At 43.2% G+C, this 18,812-nt stretch overlaps 1 protein-coding gene and 3 non-coding genes across 4 annotated transcripts in view; 2 read left to right on the forward strand and 2 right to left on the reverse strand.

Annotated features, from left to right (window-relative positions):
* The window catches only part of LOC132914045 (aryl hydrocarbon receptor protein 1-like), a 154,388-nt gene extending 138,137 nt beyond the window's left edge, over window positions 1-16,251 (forward strand). Inside the window, exons 5-10 of the mRNA XM_060972828.1 lie at window positions 11,194-11,403; window positions 12,956-13,250; window positions 13,371-13,512; window positions 13,587-14,054; window positions 14,135-15,041; window positions 16,015-16,251. Of these exons, the coding sequence (XP_060828811.1) occupies window positions 11,194-11,403; window positions 12,956-13,250; window positions 13,371-13,512; window positions 13,587-14,054; window positions 14,135-15,041; window positions 16,015-16,251 (2,259 nt within the window). The remainder of the gene's footprint in view (window positions 1-11,193; window positions 11,404-12,955; window positions 13,251-13,370; window positions 13,513-13,586; window positions 14,055-14,134; window positions 15,042-16,014) is intronic.
* Window positions 10,099-10,170, reverse strand: Trnam-cau (transfer RNA methionine (anticodon CAU)). The gene has a single exon. It is a non-coding gene; the product is annotated as a tRNA-Met (tRNA).
* Window positions 10,606-10,677, forward strand: Trnam-cau (transfer RNA methionine (anticodon CAU)). The gene has a single exon. It is a non-coding gene; the product is annotated as a tRNA-Met (tRNA).
* Trnam-cau (transfer RNA methionine (anticodon CAU)) lies at window positions 10,906-10,977 on the reverse strand. The gene has a single exon. It is a non-coding gene; the product is annotated as a tRNA-Met (tRNA).
* Window positions 16,252-18,812: the final 2,561 nt, after the last annotated feature.

The raw sequence follows: 18,812 nt of genomic DNA on the forward strand, positions 1-18,812 counted from the left end.
TGTTACGTTAATTCATCGTCGAATAGTCCTTCGTGCTGTATATATTTTAATTACTCGTAATAGACAATTCAGTGGAATGATTCATCTTCGTTGCACATTGACACGAATAGGCATTGGAATTTATTATCACGTCGAACGAAATGTGGTTGTCCGTCATATTCAACGAGCATGATTATAATTTAGGATGTTGATACGTATTCGTATCTTTACGAACACGGGCTACTGTGGCATCAACTTTGTGCAGCACCTCGTGTATGAATAGTTAAAGCTTCGAATCATATAGAGAAAGGGAAGATTGCCACGATTTTGAAAGTGCATGCAAAATGAATGAAAATAAAAATATTCGTCGAAGAAGAAAATATTTAGAAAATTGATAGAACCAAGTGGGAAATTTTCTACGTTACAACTTGGTACTTCAAGTATTTTGAATACTTTTGCGCGTCATGTACATTCTGTACTTTCTTCGGTGCCTAAATTTCTCACAAATTCTTCGTAATAATAATCCTTGTAATAGTAATTTGTAATAAATAACAATCCTCATCAGCCGTCCCGAGTCTACACGCTCTACATTCGTCCCAGAATTATTTCACTGGTCCTTAGCTACTTCAGAATCGCTCCTAATTCGATAGATGCTCGACGAATCACGTTAGAACGATCATGACAGTGGTTAGAATTAGAATAACGAGCACGGAGGGTAAATAAGCGCGGCAAAATCAGGAGAAGGAGCGGATTAAAGGGAAAAGAAGCCATTTGCCTCTCTATCCGGAACAGAGCGATATCGTTCAACCCCCGGTGAACGCGTTCCAAAATGCGATCTGCACGCAGGCATCTAGCACGCACGCGAGTGTAACGAAGATAGTAAAAAAGGAGGCATTATGATTGGAATAAAGAAGAAACGAAAGAAAAAGAGCGGAGAAGCGGAGGAAAAAAATGACGGATGATGATTTCCCGACACACGATGACTGTATGAGCTGAAACGCACGCGAACGCTTTTGTGCATAGGATCGTAATTGCAGGAAACGACGGATGATGATTTTCCGATCCGATGATCTCGCGTCTCCAACAAAAGGGGGAAACGCGTTACAATCTCGCGTTTCTTGTAAACAAATTTCAAGGGACGATCGCTCGGAACCGAGCACGCTTTTCCTCGTTCCCATCGCACGCCCTTCTTACGATGATTTTCAATTGCTCCTTGAGAACTCGGAGTTCTTCTGATTGTTCTACGCGCGAGCCAGTCAAAAGTCAGATCGATCGGTCCCCATTTTCCACGAAGGTTTGCTGTTCAACGTTTTAAAAAACAAACGACTTATTTTCATGAAATTATTTATCACAGAGGCGTGGTATAAAAATTGAAAAATTCCATGCTAGATTTTAGAAAATTGTGTTCGTCATTTTCCTCCGCATTCCAATTGATGGAGCCGATCAGCGTGGCTTCTGAGAGATCCGCATATATCGTACGCCTGGAATTGAATTTTTCTGGAATTTGAATAAAAATCTCGATGGCGTTTCTCTCTTTGCTTCTAAGAATGCTGTATTTTCATGAATTTCTCGACTAATTTTTCGAATCAAATGTCTCGAATATATATATCGATAAAAATATCGATGGCGCCTTTGAAATGACAAGTACGTATCTCGGAGCTCAAGACCAAATTCTCAAGAATACTCAAACCCGATGGAAGCCACGAAAGTTTGGCTCCGCCAATATATTTGCAAGAGTCACGAGTGTTTTTAACTTTAGAGTTTTGATTAACGATACGTCTGTAACGTATGCTAAGCCGCTTAATCGCATTTACCGGATAATTTGTTTATATAAGAGAAGGAAAAATCGGAGCGACCGGGTCGGCGAGAATAATTCCTCGGCTCTTGACTTCGCGGCAGTATTCATTGAGATGTAACTGGACACGCAAACGGTTCACACACACGTCACGATACACGGTTAACGATGATTTTTCCTCCGATTGCGGTATATTTAAGAGAAACGAAGTGTATCGCGACTAATAACCGACGCAGTGATTTTCTCCCAGGCTGAATTTTCGTTTAACTCTTACCCCCTTTCGTCTTCCTCTTAATAAATTACCGATAAACAAATAACAAAAATGCTATACTTATACCTACCTAACAATTACTTGAGTCCTGTAACAACGTCAAAATATAGACTCCGTTCTCGTTTTATAGGTTGGAGAACTACCCGCTTAGAAAACTCGCAAGCTTATTCAATAGTGTTCTCTTAAATCCTAATAAAGAGGAGGAGATACGCATGGTAATTTTCACGGAACGAGTGGCAATTTTGCTCCAGAAATACTCTCGAACCTGTTTGACAGGGAGAAGGATCGCTTCAGAGAAAATAACCGAGAAGAATATGATGTTTCTCACTTGTGCTCAAACTAATTAACTTCGCTTTTAGAAATTTTAGAAATCTTACTAGCGAAGCATTTGGTCGATACGCGTCTTAGATAATTTCATCGATTTTCTCTAGCGTTTATTTCGTAGAGTTAACAGACTTGGCGAATAAGCGGCTCAAACCAGATTCTATTATACTCACAATCGCAATTTCACGTATTACCCATTTCGACCCTTTATATCCTTTCCTAAACCTACCCAACCGCAGATTTCCTTAGAGTTCGTTCTTGAGTACGATAAGTTCACCCTCCGACCTTTCGTTTAAGTTATTGCTTTTATCCAACGTTGGTCACGGGGCCCGGTGCAAAGGCTCGTGGAGGATCAGAATCGGTTCTATCAGGCCAATTAAGCCGCGTACCAGCTCTGTGAACAATCCCACCCCCATTGTGTTTGCTCGACCACCCCCTGCCGCGGTTCCAGCGCAACGCTTTTTCCCTCGGTTTCTCGCGTGAGATATCGAACTAAAGAGCAACGCGAAGTGTTGCTGGCCGGTGAATTACCTCGAGGAAGGTTGTTGCGGGGCGGACGCTGTCATTACGCGGTTTTTCCAGCGATTCGAGCTTCGAGGGTGGGCGAACAACAGGGGCCGACCCGGCTCTGCAAAGTTACAGGCCCGTGTAATCGCGTCATCCGAAACGCCCTGCGATTACGTCGCGTCGGATACACGGTCATCGAGTCGGGAAATCATCGAGTCGGCTCTCTTTCTCTCGTTACCGAGCCGTGCAACTCTGTTTGCGTGCCACGTCGCGTTTCAATGAACGCGCCTCTAGCGGGAGATGCGGAGGACCTACTCTGTGCGATTCTTTGACGATTGTATTTTACAGGTGTTTCGCGTATCCAAGTTTTCTAGTATTCAAATTGTTCACGTTTTCTATCGTTTACGTTTTTCGACAACTACCTATCAAACGGAGATGCAGTATCGTGATTTCCTAACTCTGGATTTATTAACTTTTCAAAAGATGCGGACGAGAGACTAACGTAAGATTTCGTAGAGCGATATCTGCCAGAATATCGTGTGACTTGTCAAAAGACAAATTGTCTCTTCTGTACCTTTTTCGTAATTGAGAAGATTTATCCTGTCGCGGTACGTTCAAGTAGTGCGTTCGTCTTCCACAAACCTCAGGAAAATATAGATCAACGAATAGTGGTTTATTTTACGAACTTGTCTCTACTTTGTGATACTCGATCGAACTGCAACTAGTACTATACATTCAACTTGTGTCTACTGTATCTCCTTGTATGCTATCCTATTCAACAAATAATTGAAATTAGTATTTATGTTTTTACGTGAACAAGCTGCGTTTAACGACACTTTATTTCTATCCACTTCTGTTACTCGCCTGCTTATTTTTCTCCCCGACTGTATTGACCCAATAATTTGCGCTGTATCTCGCATGGACCAAAGATACCAAGACGAAACTCTGAAACGGTCTACCCTGAGGCCGGTTCCCATTCGAAATCAATCGACCGCGTTAAGTTTAAACTCTCGTCTGGAATCCTCGAGGGGGGAAGGTTGGCTGCTCGTTCGCACGCGCTGAATTATGTGGCACATTTTGACAATTAATAGCCGTTAATGAAGATGCGATCTCGAGCCTGACCCGCGGCTATTCCGCTCTCTTTTCCTCCGCCTCCTTCCACTTTGTTTCGGGCCACTTTGTTAGGGAGATATAACACAAAGGAGAATCGAGGGGGTGGAAGGGCGCGTCATAACTCTGCGGACGTAATTGAGAGCTCAACATTCGGTATACGCGGCGTTCGAGGTCGCATTATCGCGTACACCGGAGCTGTGCTGGCGCAAAAATGCGCGCATGTTCTCGTGCTGCGACCCAGCAAGAAGATTTCATACGCGCGCGCGCGCGAGCGCCGTGCAAGAAAAAGACGGCGTGGGGGAACGAAGAAGAAGGCGGACGACTCGGGCGGCATTCGATAATTAATGCGGCCCGCGGATTAATTATTATTAGCCGGCTGATTTGTTTCAATTTGTAGAGGGTCCTTTGATCGCGCCGAATCGTGTTTCCGTCGATTTTACCCGGCGTCCTGGCTGATTTATCTCAGCGGTTCGCGTCCCACGGGATTTACGCGAACGCGATTCGTTTGGTGTCGTTCTCGTCCTCGTAGAGGATGGTTGATGGCTACGTGTTTCGCAGGTGGACCAAATCCCCTGCAACTTTTAATTTTCCACTTGGCTTTTGCGTCAACGTGTCACAATTTGATGCCTCGCCGTGGAAATTTTGGGTTATATATTTTAATACGAGTTGTCTAAATTTCTGCAATTTTTATCTTTTTTTTTCTGTCGCTCGTAGAAGAGACTCTGGTGCTCGAAATTGTGATAGCTTTAGGTTAAATGATTTTAACATAGCTTGTACGGTATACGTATTACTTATTCTGTGTCGTATGTACATTTTATGAAGAGACAGACGGAAAACAAAGTGTGTATTGTTTGCGAAGAAGGTACTCTTCGTGAGAATATCGTCTGCGAGTAGTTTGCTAGACTAGACCCTGTGATTTCTACCTTGCAGACTAAGAACGTTCGAGTAGATCTTGGTCGACAACTGGTAGAACAACATGTGGCTGTCTGACCGAAGACATTGGTAGAAACTGAATGAGAGAGACGATTGAACGAAACAATGAGTGCGGATTGTATCAAAAACAAATACACTTGCCAAAGTGCGATACAATATCTGAAATGTTTGAAACTGTGTGAGAATTGCTATAATAATGTGCTTGAACATGCTTGTGATAGCCGCATGAATCTTCCTCAAAGCGTTCGGGATGTTCAAAGATGTTGTCGAGTGACGAATTTTATGAAATCGAATCTGATGTTCGTGAGGGCATCGCTCTTGTCATCGTCGTTGCGCGTCCGAGAAGAGGGAGACGACTGTGAAACAGGACGAGCAGACAGGACACAGAGACGACGGTGAAAAATAAAAGAAAAGGAGAAAATAGAGCAAAGTGAGGCGAGGCCTTTCGCATTCTTCGCAGGAATGTAAATCAAGCCTGCCAAGGGAGCGGGACTGCTTCGATGCCGGCGGGGGTGCGCTAGCGTCTCCACTAAATAATTACAAGCTCTTAATTAACGACGAGGGTCGATCGTAAAGCCATCCACGAGTCGGCCGCTCCGTCCCGCGGATGCATGTTTCGAGATTATTTAAACGAGCAATGGTAACAAACGTTACCGGACCTTACCGGCAAAACCGCCCGTCGCTGCTAACTGGCCGCGCCACAGACCAGAAGAAGACCAAGAGAGAAGGTAGAAGGAGAAGAGATCCATGGGGAAAAATAAATGTGAGCGTAGTCGGGGCCTCGTGCGGAAAATAAAAGAGGGCGGGGTCAACGTATTTTGCGGGAGGCTCGTTCCTCGAACCCGAACACCGACACCTCCGCTTCCAACTTTTTTCGTTCTTCGACCTTGCGTCTCGCGTCCATTAACCATTTTTACAAGGCTAATCCAAGTTGCAATAATCGGAGTTGATGTGACAACTTGTCCTGTTTCTATCGATGTGTTTTTGGTAGTACGTTGCAGTAGCAGGAACCGCGCTCGTTCTTCTCTTCTAGATGTGTTGATAGGGCTAGACAAAAGGGACTTGTTTGATTGAACGAGTGACGTTTCTATCGAATATCGTTGGACGATGTTAGCAACCGTGTAATAATAGCGATGAAAATTTTCGTTGATGTGGATATTAATCAGCGAAAGCGACGAACGTAGACCAGCTTCTCGTACATTAACTTACGTACTTTTACGTCTGTACTTGGCGATAAACTAGAAACCGTTCGTGTAATTCGAAATATATATACTACTGTTTACGTCATCGTATAATACGCATTCGTGTAACGAGAACAAATTTTCGATAATGTGAACGATTTGCACGCATGATGTAACGGCGTAGCGTACGAGCCTTTTGGTAGCCGCATCGATCGACTCCATAAATTAGAAAGCAGAAAGAAACGAACATGTTGCGAACACCATTTCTTAAATTCATCTTGAAATTTGCCATCTTTTTACAACAAATTGCAAGTAATTCACTCCTGAAGAGTTGGACGTTAATCCTAAACGCTTAAAGTAACGAAATTGAGAAATTGACAGAAAGCGGAGCGGATCAGTTTTGATTTTGAGAGGCTCGCGTATCGATTTGTAAAGGCACCTGGCACAATAAAATATAATAAATTCGCAGGATAACAATCGACAGGTTTGCGAAGTTTCAAGTTACTCGAACCTATGTAAATTGTTCGATTTCAGGCAACTTGACTAATTCGAACGAAGCCTGTAGAGCGCTCGGAACGCAATAATGGAAAGTCGAGGGTAACGACGTAACGAGCAAGATCTCGAAGGCGGCGTGGTGGCAGGACGCGGCTATCGGGCGTCGATATAATTCCATAAATCACGCGTCGCCGGAATAAATCACGTATTAATGAAAATTACACGTACGCCCGTGGCCGGGGCTTGATATACGCGGGCCTGGGACCGCGGACGGGAATAAAATTGGCCGAGCCATGTTGGCGGGGCGGAATAAAGGGCAACGCGGAGCAATTACACGTCGAGCGTGTCCCAATGAAGTATGGCCGTTGCCTGGCTCCTCGATTACCACGGAAATCCTGTGTAGGAAGGGTTTAATTAAAATTAGAGCAAACGGAACGCTCAGCAGGGTTGCGGACTAGGGAAAGCCACAAGGCAGATCCACCGAGATCCCTGAATTCATCCAGGACCCTGTGGCGAACCGACCGGACCCTTCCACGGGACACTCGCCTCCCTTTCCAACGAGGAACGTACACGCTCGCGACTTCGCGCTGCGTTCCTCCTATATTTATTGAGAGATCGAGTTTTATGGCCGACCATGCACCGGACGCCCGACGGAGCTCGCCGATACTCCTGTGTCTTTATGTTTCCTTCGTTTCTTCGTATTTTGTGCTTCGCCTTTTGCTTCGGTATCGACATACTTTTCCGAGAAAGTAGAAGGTTGCAGTTGGCAACGGAGAAGAAGATGTGGTGTGCGTTTATACCCAACTTGAGCTCACGGTGCCATAATTTTGTACAAGACTATAGAACACTACGTTTGAAGATATTTTACAAAATCGCTTTAATTTAATTTCGAGGTTTTCATAGTGATACAGAGGATAGTGTATAATTGGTAGGAATTGAAAATGTGCGGTTGTAGTATGCATTTGCGTTTCTTGGAGTTTCTGTATCGGAAATACCATACGGTATGAATTCTTATCGAATTACGTGGTATAATTTAGTACAATACCGAAGTTCTCCAAAACATATTCCTTCTACATTTTTCATAAAATATTCTTAATTTCATAACTTGTACAGTGATGAGACAAATATCAAATGGTAAGATATCGTATCACGAACTGGAAGAAAAATTGTCTAGTTCGAATTGGAAGAAACTAAGTTCAAGTTAGAAGAAAATACTTTTAGACGGAATCTGAAACACTATTCCTCTTTGTCCGTTCTAAATATCTGCTTGGTGGGATAGCAAATTTTTCAGTAATGTAAATTCTACCCTGTCAAACGTTTCTTGTTGCGACTTTCGCTGGAACAACTTAATAGAAGACTGGCATTTTCTTGAAAAAATACGTCTTTCGGTTGAATAGACGGGCATCCTATTATCGTCCACGAGTAATATCGTAACAGAAGGATGGTGTGAGTAACATGGAAGTCGTGAGATCCGTGCACCGGCGACACGAACGTTACGAGAAGGTGCAGCTACGTGCAGCTACGCTGTTCCGCCTATCGGAAATGCAACGTAGTACCTCGAAAGCTCCCGTTCTCTTCTATCGCGTGATTTATTATATTATTCCCGGTTAACCGAGCCCTCGAACAACTATGACCAGCTAATGGCCTATCGCGACAATTCGACCAGCCCGCTTCCTTCGAGGTTAACGCCAGCCATCGTCGAAATTATGCGATCAGTTTTCGTACCTTCTCTCTAACTTCTTTATTCTCTGAACCGACGATAAATATGATTTAGACTTCGTGCAATGGAGGAGATAGACAAGGCGCCTGAAGGCTTCCTGAGAATTTTAGTTTAGTGGCAGAAGGTACGAATGGCGTTTAATTTTTCAGAAATTAAACGATTGATCTATGTAGCTCAATTACTGCACAGTGAATTCAACTTTGGTAGAATATTATTTTCCGTAGAAGAGTCTCCTCTTTACTTGTTTTATCTGTTTCTTTGCTGACAAAACTAGAGATAAGACTGAGGCCTTCACGCAGAATGTTTGACGCTCGCAACTGCCAAAAATCTTTAGTCTGTCCATTAGCAATTAAAATTCGATCTCCGAACTTCCATAGCGGTCCACCTAAAAATATTCCTTCTCTCCTGTGGAAGAAACGTGAAACGGCGTTGAATATTTACAAATCCCATCATGAAAAATCTTTACTTTTATTGTTCACTATCTACTCTAATAGAAACTCGATCTCCGCTTACAAAAGTAACATATAAAAGTTACACTCAACCTGCCATCGCCCGTCCGTTTAAAAATGTAAGCACCATCGCCGCTATGCTTTCTCGTTGCATAGATAACACTTATCCGCCGAAGGGAGCCCATAACCTCGGCCTCTTCATATAGAAACACCGCTAAGCGCCAGCGCCTTCCTATTTCTACGAGAGGAGCTTACACGTTCGTTGAGTCTGTAGCAAGGCGAGCCCGCGTCCGTATCATTTCCACCTGGTGATTTATTACGTTATTCCAGGCGTTGAAGGCCGGACAACCGTGGCCACGTATGGTGTAGCAAAGCCGGGGCCCTGTTAATTCGATCTATTTTCTAAGCTTGGCTCGAAAGGCTTACGGTGCGTGGTGTCGGATCCGATTATATCCGATCGGCGCTCATACGCGCGCGAAACAGAGAGAAAGAGAGAGAAAGGAGGGAAGAGTTATTCTCGTTCTGGTCGTTTTTCTTGAACGAAGGAACGAGGAAACTATGGGTTTCTCGTGCGCCAACGGGGCTCATCGTCCGTCGCTGCCTAGCCCGGATTAATTATGCGCGATAAAGTGCGTCGGACACGTGTAGTTACATGTGCCGTACGTGCGCCTATGTCGCCGTCGCGACGTCACGACCGATCAGATATTTCCTGAAATAATGCCGCTGCCTCTGCCCGTCCCTTTTCTCCACCCTGGCCGCGTCGACCGTCTGATCGTTCGGGGCAGTTTTAACTGTCTACCGCATTGCATTCGGGGGTTGTTGGAGAAATTATTGTGTACCAGGTTCTTCGACGTTCCGTTCGATGTTTCCTATTTACCTAGATTAAACCACTGGACGTGTTTCTGAGTCGAAGATAATAGTTTCAGAGAGAGTTTCGTTGAATGTTTGTAAATGGGTTTTTTTTTAGATTTTGTACTAAAATAATTGTATTCAGCATGAAATATCCAAATATAAGGATATGTCTGAACGAAGAATAAACTTTTCAACGCTTTATTAAATGTTCGCAGAAGATCTATTGAAAGCTGTGCAGTTTCTGTTGCTGGTAATTTCCAATGTTATTTTAAGAAAATAAAATGACGTAAGTGGTATATTTAATGATGCAATACAGTGAATAAGTATCTATAAACTCACAGTCAAAACTATATAATAAACATGTTTTTGTGATAAAAGAAAATTATAGAAAGTTTATTTAGCAAAGAAATTGAACAAAGTATGTCTACTACAAGTGTATAAGAAGAAATTTAAAAAAAAAAGATATTTGATCGACTTCTTAGCAGAGCGTGGTTTCGATCCACGGACCTCTGGGTTATGGGCCCAGCACGCTTCCACTGCGCCACTCTGCTGTTGTGTCAAACACATCCCTAAAGCTGTTTTTACCGCGTTTACAGGGGGTGAAAGTAAAATAGATCAATAACTTCGAGTTATAAAAATTGATATCGTACTATGAAGTTATTAATGATAAAAAGGCAAGATAGGGAGCTTTCTTAAACGTTACATTCACGTAACATTCGTTACGAAACTTTGTTATTAGAAAACATAAAACATACTATGTATTGCGTTTTTTTATGTAACAGATAATAGCGCATTCTATCAAGAAATATCATCCTTCTACGTATTTGAAAATGTGAATGGCCAAATTGAGAGTCTGACGAAACGAAATATACTTACATTGTACATTTTCAAACATAGAATTATAAAGGTACATAACTAAATTTATGAAAATTAAATTATTTAACATCCAATCTCGTGAAAAATTATTAAGAAACAACCCTCAACGAAGCAGAGTGGCGCAGTGGAAGCGTGCTGGGCCCATAACCCAGAGGTCCGTGGATCGAAACCACGCTCTGCTAAGGATGATTGATTCTTCGTTTCAATCGTTCTTTTTCTTTTTTTTTTTTTTTTTGCTCGACCATACTCCTGTGACCTGCACACTTCTACGGCCTACTCTTACCATTAAAATTTTGTTAACACGCGTGGAATTAAAAGAAAAATTATAAAGAAACTTTGGACAAACCGGCTACAAGTAAGTTTCAGTAAAAAGATTGAAAAAAAAAGTTTTCGAAGGAAATCAACCCCCTTAGCAGAGCGTGGTTTCGATCCACGGACCTCTGGGTTATGGGCCCAGCACGCTTCCACTGCGCCACTCTGCTTCGATGTTAAGCTTCCTACGAAATTTCAGCGTGTTGCAAATTTCTATTTTTACTCATTTAATTACTTTCTTTAACATTGATCTATCGTTTTGCATATCCTACGTTATCACGAATGATTCTACATACGCTTTTCTATGAGCAACTTTAGAAATTTGTCTTTTAGGCGACGTCCGAGAGAAACTCATTCGTTAACTATCCATTTTTTATTTGTTTCAGTCCGACATCGTCCATCAAAGCGTTTACGAGCTGGTCCACAGTGAAGATCGAGAGGAACTCCAAAGGCAGCTCATGTGGAATTCTTTTCTACCCGCCGAAAGTGCGAGTCTCCCCTTGCATGACGCCCTTTCACCCCAGCACAGTCATCTTCTCGAGCGCAGCTTCACCGTCCGCTTCCGGTGTCTCCTGGACAACACTTCCGGCTTTTTGGTGAGTTTACGGCTGTGTGAATTCAAACGTTACTTCCACAGAATCTATAAAACGCGTTTTCCCTACTTGAGGATAACGTTAAGATTGCTTCAAGTTAAAAATTAAAATCGTTTAATGGTCATCGTCATCCAAATAATGTCAAGGTTACTTCAAAATCGTCTGTAGCTTGTTTCAAGGCTGTGTCAAGGTTACTCGAAGACCCTGTTCTCTCCATTCGCATATAATTATCACCTAAATATCATATGAAGTAAATTTAGACCTAAAGAAAGAAGCGATTGTGATCTTAAAACCTTTCATCATTGCCAATATTGTTTGGATATTCACGTAACCCAGGAGTGCACGTTTCTACCAGCAGTCGAATCGATACCGAGTCTTTAGCTGTGCGTATCTCGCATGCTTGGTCACAGTTCCATGTTCGTTTAGTGAATGTGCAACGTAATTCTGGTTCATTCATGGAAACCTCCGTACACAGAGTCACGCGAACAAGGATGATCCGTTGACCCATGAGGAGGATCAGTTTCCGTACTGTTATCTTGTCCCGGTATCCCGGTAAAAATCGTTCTCGTTTCAACCCATTTCTAATAGAAGAAAATAGGTTCGAACGAGCGTTACACGATAGGCTGTGTCGCGAGGTATCGATCCGATTTTTACATCAAATTTTCATAATTGCCAGCGCGAGCTGCCCTGCAACTCACGATAATAGAGTTAATTGCGGAGGAGGGAGTCAGTCTCTCCCTTGAACCGTAATTACCGTGTGTTTTCCTCCGGCATCTGGTAGCTGGAATTGCGGCGATCTTTGTCTCCAAGAAGTTGCCCTAGGCTTGTCACATTTTCATATTTTCGTTGTTATTTTCAACGAGCTTGTTATTTTCGTTGCAATTTTTAACTTCCCCCTCCGTTCGCATTCACGTTCGTCTATTATCAGTTTGTGTAATTCACGTCTTAATCTATTAAAGATTATCGTATTATAAGTATTTCAGTTTTGTGGATTTCGTAAAATTGTCAAATTGAGGGTAATATATTAAATAAAAACAATATTAGGCGAATACAGTCTTCGATTGGTTAACACGAATAGTGTAGTCAGTTGAACTGGCGAGAATAATCTCACCTGAATTTTGATAAAAACGCAAAACGTTTACCGTACCGCAAAGAAGAACGTCGATTAGGACACTTCCTTTTCGTCGTAAACCTTTTATGATTACAGTTTCATTTTCATAAACGTTAAAGCGGTGATCTTTTTGCATGACTGTCCTATGACCTGGTCGGATTACGAGCTCCTCCTTTTCGTTCTTCTTTATAGCTTTGGGACCCCCTACTTGTCCCGCGTTATACCTCTGTATTTGCTAGCTGTCTGGCGTAAGGTAATTAGTGTTTTGTCGTGCTGCGGCTCGCCAAAGGGTAAACTCGATTTTGTCCACGCTTTGATTTACGTTCCTCCACATGGACGATGGATAACTACCTTTTTTAGTGGACTACTCCGCGAAATCTGCGAGAAAATCATGCCTTTTCTTTCGTTTCGTTTTCTCGTCAGTTGAGTCTGTTCTTTTTCCAGCGTTTGGACATCAGGGGACGAGTGAAGATACTCCATGGTCAAAACAGGAAAACGGAAGAGCCGCCGCTGGCTTTGTTTGCTCTGTGCACGCCGTTCGGCCCACCATCGTTGCTCGAAGTTCCGCAGAAGGACGTGATGTTCAAAAGCAAGCATAAGCTCGACCTTGCGCTGGTTTCTATGGACCAACGAGGAAAAATGTTGTTGGGATATTCGGACGCGGAACTCGCGAACCTTGGCGGCTATGATCTAGTCCATTACGATGATTTGGCGTACGTTGCGAGCGCTCATCAAGAATGTAAGCATCGTTCCGTATTACATATTCATATCTCGGTATTATTTCGAGAGATTGTATCAAGTTAGATAAATAACACGTAATATTATAGATTTATATATGTTCTATGATGATAACTTTTAGTATTGAAAACCGGAGCATCGGGCATGATAGCGTACAGATTCCAGAAGAAAGACGGCGGGTGGCAGTGGCTGCAGACTAGTTCCAGACTAGTCTACAAGAACTCGAAGCCCGACTTTGTCATCAGCACGCATCGGCCACTCATGTAAGTTTCGATTCGAAAAGCCGATCAAACATTTTCAATCTTATTAAAATTCTTCTATCTTTGTAATTTTTCAGGGAGGAGGAGGGTCGGGATCTTCTCGGTAAACGAACAATGGACTTCAAAGTGAGCTATCTGGATGCCGGCCTGACCAACAGCTACTTCTCGGACAGCGACAGCCTCACAGGTTCCGTGATGACGCCGACACTTCCCAGCCAACCGACGTCACAGAGAGTGAACAGGCGGTACAAGACCCAGCTGAGAGACTTCCTGTCCACCTGTCGAAACAAACGTACCAAACTGACCGCTCAATCGTCCGTTTCTCCACCCGCCACACCCACTGTCGCATCCGTGGATTACCTCGCGGCTGATACCAGCGCTGCGGCTGCAGTTGCAGCAGCGTACAGCAACCTGAACACGATGTATCCGACTGCTTACGCACCTACTGCGGTCGCAGCAAGCACGGATCCCTCGTTGACCACGTATATTGGTCACACCGGCAACTATCATCAGACTTTGTATCCAGCTACTGCGTTGGACAATAGGTGAGATTTGTCGAGCATTTACATATGAAATCGAGAAGTTCGTAGGACAGAGAATAAACGATATTCGTCTACAAACCCAGGTACCTCACCGCAGCGACGGAAAATCTATTCCAATACAGGCCTCTGGGCTCCTATTATCCAGAGTACCATACCAGCACAGCATACAATGGTTTCATCGACGTCTCGCTACCTACCTACGAGACGCATCAACTAACAAGTAAAGCGGAAGAGAAGCTGTACTGTCAACAGCTGGGCGAATCTCCTAAGTACAGCTACGTAGAAACCAGACATCCTAGCAGCGTCAGCGGATCCCCGTATGCAGCCAGTCCTGTTGCGAGTGCATCCACGATGCATACTGCAACGGCAGACATTAACATCGTCCGTGCTGGTAGCAGGCACTCCCTGGAAGGCGGAGCTTCCTCCAGTAATTCCGCTGGAAGTTCCCCGGTAACCGGACCTACGAACGGCGTGCTCACTCCGAAAATAGAGGACGTGAAACCGGAAGTTTACGGAAATGAGGCGCCACGACAAACTGTTCTCATGTGGGGAGCGCCCCCTGCTCGTACTCCACCGAGAAACAACGGCAGCTACAGTCCACCCACGCCACATTCCACCCATTCCTCTACACATTCCACTAACGCTAACGCTGGAGATCCGCTCAAGTCTCTGGCGGAAATGAATTCCATGAACGGCGAGTGCAAATGGCGACAGACGTCGCCAAGCGAGCAACAGACTACCGCGCCCAGTTCACCGAGGACCAAGGCGCAGCCACAGCAACAGCATCAACACCATCAACAGCAACAACAGCCCCAACAGCAACAGCAGCAGCAACAACAACAGCAACAACAGCATCAACAGTACCCAGTGACCACGTCTCAGTATCAAGCAGCAGCGGCAGCCGCGGCTGCAGCTGCGGCCGCAGCAGCCAGCACTATCGGATACGCGCACTCGCATCCAGGCCATGGCCACGGGGAAGCGGGCTCCGAGGTATGGCAAGGAGTGCAACACCACCATCACTACCAGTACTATCCCTACCACCATCACCACCCCGCACCACCAAGGCACGCGCCCCAGTGAGTGTCACTGCTGCCTCACCGATTTTAAAGTATACTAGATGAAAGGGATACAGTGAGGTCGCAAAATCGATCAGCGGTTAAAATTTACAACTTTCAACAAAGGCATTAAGTACGGTCACCAATTGGTCTAACCGCAGGTAGGGTCGTACCAATTTCACACGCAAGTACGCACTTGCCTCGGTATTAATTGTTGCGATCATGGAAAGCTGTAAACTTTAATCGCTGGCCGATTTTACGATCTCCCTATATCGCTTCTGTCTACTATAATTCTTCCAACGTGTGGAAATGACTTTGAAATATTCAAATGGCTCTCAGGTCGTAGTTAATCCCTCCAGGATAGCCGAGGTGGGGAAGATGTAGAATTTATTTTATAGAATGATTTTGTTTAGATGAACCGGGAATGTTCGATTGATTTGATTTTACTATAAGTCATCCTCGAGGGGTTAAATAAAAATAATTCCTAGATTTCGAGGAAAATTTATTTATTTGGTGTGATAGAGTAAAAATAGTCACGCGAGAAGCGATATAGCTACCTTCGATACCTTTGATATTTGACTGCTGGGCATGCACGTAACAAGTAATGCACAAAACTTCTCTCAAGCGTACCACTATAGATTTAATCATACTCTGCATGTCCACGTTAATTCATTTCTCGGAACGTTTATTTCGAACTCGAACATTTGTTTTCCGTATAATTTGATTTGACTCACTGCACTTAGAAGGAGAGAATCACGCTCACGTCTAAATCGTTGAGAATTAAAAGGAAAGTTTTACCAAATGAATTATGAAGAACTATTGAGTTAACGAAGTATGTAATAAGAACAGAGATAAATATGGGAGCGAAAAGGGTTGCAAATAACGGGGAAACATACTTTCGGTTGCAGCACACCCCCGTCAGCTGTGGGAACGGGGACGGGAATCGGCATGGGCATCGGCCCGGACAGCAACACCAGCAACAGCAACGTCTTGTACCATCCACCGCACCACCACCCTCAGCACCAACACGCGGTGGCATCATCAGCGGCGGGAATGGGCCCAACTGTCCCTCAGATTCCAAACCGGACGCCGGGAGTCCTCTGTTGTCCATCTCTGAGGTGACTAACACCCTGCTCAACCAATAGTCTCTTCGTGACCTCAGCATCGCTCCGTTTCAGTGATGAAGGTAATTTCAGGGTCAATTGATGAAGGTAATTTCAAGCTGATCAAGGCGATCAAGTTGTGTGATAATTATCAAACTGATCAATGTCATATTTTGATTTATTTCTACGAATCGAAATATAAAGAATTCGTGAATGTTGACAGAGTTAGAGAAAAAAGAGGAAAAGTTAAAGAGGAGAAGTTAAAGATATTTTGTGTATTCTTATACATTATACGTATTCTATATATTTTTGTATATGTCTATAAAACATACACAAACGTTTACACTATAGTAATTATTACATTTCATAATATTTAATCTGATGATTCTATGTAAAAATGTTTCTCAAATGCCATCGTCTCGACTGTTCACAGGTATCTCCCAGGAGATAGTTTCACCGAGGCGAATCGCAAAACGCGTGACTGTACCATACAGATAATACCGGTTGAAGTTGTTAAGAGTGTTGCCGTATAATGCTGTAACATAACACACTTATTTACAGTTAATGCCCGACGTTGCTACGACGTATGTGCATGTACGCCTTACGTATTACGTTCGTTCGACCGTATTGTTAAGTTTTCGCGAGAGTTCTCCGGGGGTCGTGCAGAGTTTCGAGTCTCCCGCTCGTGGAATTGTGAAACCACGTGAAAGGGTATGATTATGGAGATCCTCGTTGGCTGTATTCGGCTGAAAATCGACGTTTACTAACTCGCGAAGCGAGTTTGCGCTATAAGAAAAGATAGCAATTTTCTTTCTAGCCGAAAGATTGTAATTTAAAGACACGTTTGTAATTAACATATCGACAATGTTCGAATTTGTAATCAGTTCACTTGGAGTGTGGCTAGCGTGCCCCTTTGATCCCAATGGCAACAATTTTTGTAAGTTTCTTCTATTCCTTGTAATTATTAAAAATAAGCGTGACACGCAGAGGATGTCTACCTTCCACGAAAATCTTCTCAGGCGAGTATTTGAATGGTTCTTGCTAAAGGGACGCGATAACCACACTTCCACCCTTCATCCTTCGAACAAGAAAAACAGCAATATAGAATTCCGTCGAGGAGCACAAAATTAATTGCCTCGATCGAGCTATGAGAAACGCAACACATACGGAGTTTAGTTTTAAATTAGGCCTGCGTATATTGTGTGATCGTTCTGTACGTACTATCGTTGATTTATTCTTTCTTTCTTTCTTTGTTGATCCTTCGCGACATCGGGTATCAGATTTTATCGGTATTGGATCGCGAAGTATTCTCGTAAGGGGTTAATCCTGTCATTGCGTTTTTGTGCGTGTAATCATTTTTTAATGGAGTACACATGATTCTGTGATATGTGTTAGGTAACTTAAAGTGCGGTATTCTTCTAAAAGATATTTACGATTCGTGCACGCGTAACTGAAAACGAGGAAAAATCGAAGGGAATTAGACAAACGTTCAATGTTTGCCGCACTTATACGAGGAATCGAATTACAATACCATCGCGAAACATTCCATCTCATATTCCAAATCCTATTATGGATGGACCAAAGTATATAATACGTATTATCCGTGGCAATACATTAGCTGCGAACATCCCCCTCTACATTTATACATTATCATTTTATCATATCGTTAGTTTATTTAAAACAAAGAAACAACTGGAAGTAATTCGATTCCTGGATCACACTGTTTGCGTTTTCCTATTAAAGAATGTCAAGATGTGGTTGCGTATTCCATTGAACGGGCCAAGACCAAAATTAAGAGAAGAAAAGGGGGAAACTCTCGATTCGGCTGAACAACCTCAGTCTTGCCAATGTTTTGTTAATAAGTTTGTAATTTTTGTACTTAATTAATTTATACGGCTATTTATGTACACGCGCGTAAATCGACGTCTAGCGAAGCTAGGCGAGCCTTCCATAATTTTAGACGTATACTCTCATTTCGCGAACGTAATGTCCATGCTCGGGAAACGAGAAGACTGCGTGAAATTAAAGGAAAGGAACGGAGGTGAAATTATTGGGAGAAGGGTACCGGAAGTCTCGATCGACTTCCCGTGGCATCGAACTGTCCGCGTTTCGAAGAGGAGACCAGAGTGAATTTCTCAATGCTTCGAATCTCCAGGCCGAAATAAGAGGTAGAAAAGAGAAAAACGTGATTTTATTTTGCGCATACATATCAGAACGAAAGGAAGGCGAAGGGAGCGTGTCACAATCCTTCTCTTTCTATTGCAATCTTGATATATATATATATATATACAAAGAGATATATATGTATACATAAAGATATATATATTGTATTATTTGCTGGTAGGAACAACGTTTAAATTTTACGGATAGCTTAACGATTTTTACGGCTACCGACGAAATCCTCTTTTTTCCTTCCGATCCATGCATCCTTTTGAAACTTTCAAACTACGATTATTCTGTAACTTTACCCTACTTCATATCGTTGTAGTGTTATACAATATACGAAACTATTTTGCTATGATTCTTTGTAAACATCCAATCCGCTGATCGGCTTTGCGACATAAGGCGAATCTGGCGACGCTCGTAGACTTGTTACTGACGTT

The sequence above is a fragment of the Bombus pascuorum genome, chromosome 14 (genome assembly GCF_905332965.1).
Source record: "Bombus pascuorum chromosome 14, iyBomPasc1.1, whole genome shotgun sequence".
Taxonomy (NCBI): domain Eukaryota; kingdom Metazoa; phylum Arthropoda; class Insecta; order Hymenoptera; family Apidae; genus Bombus; species Bombus pascuorum.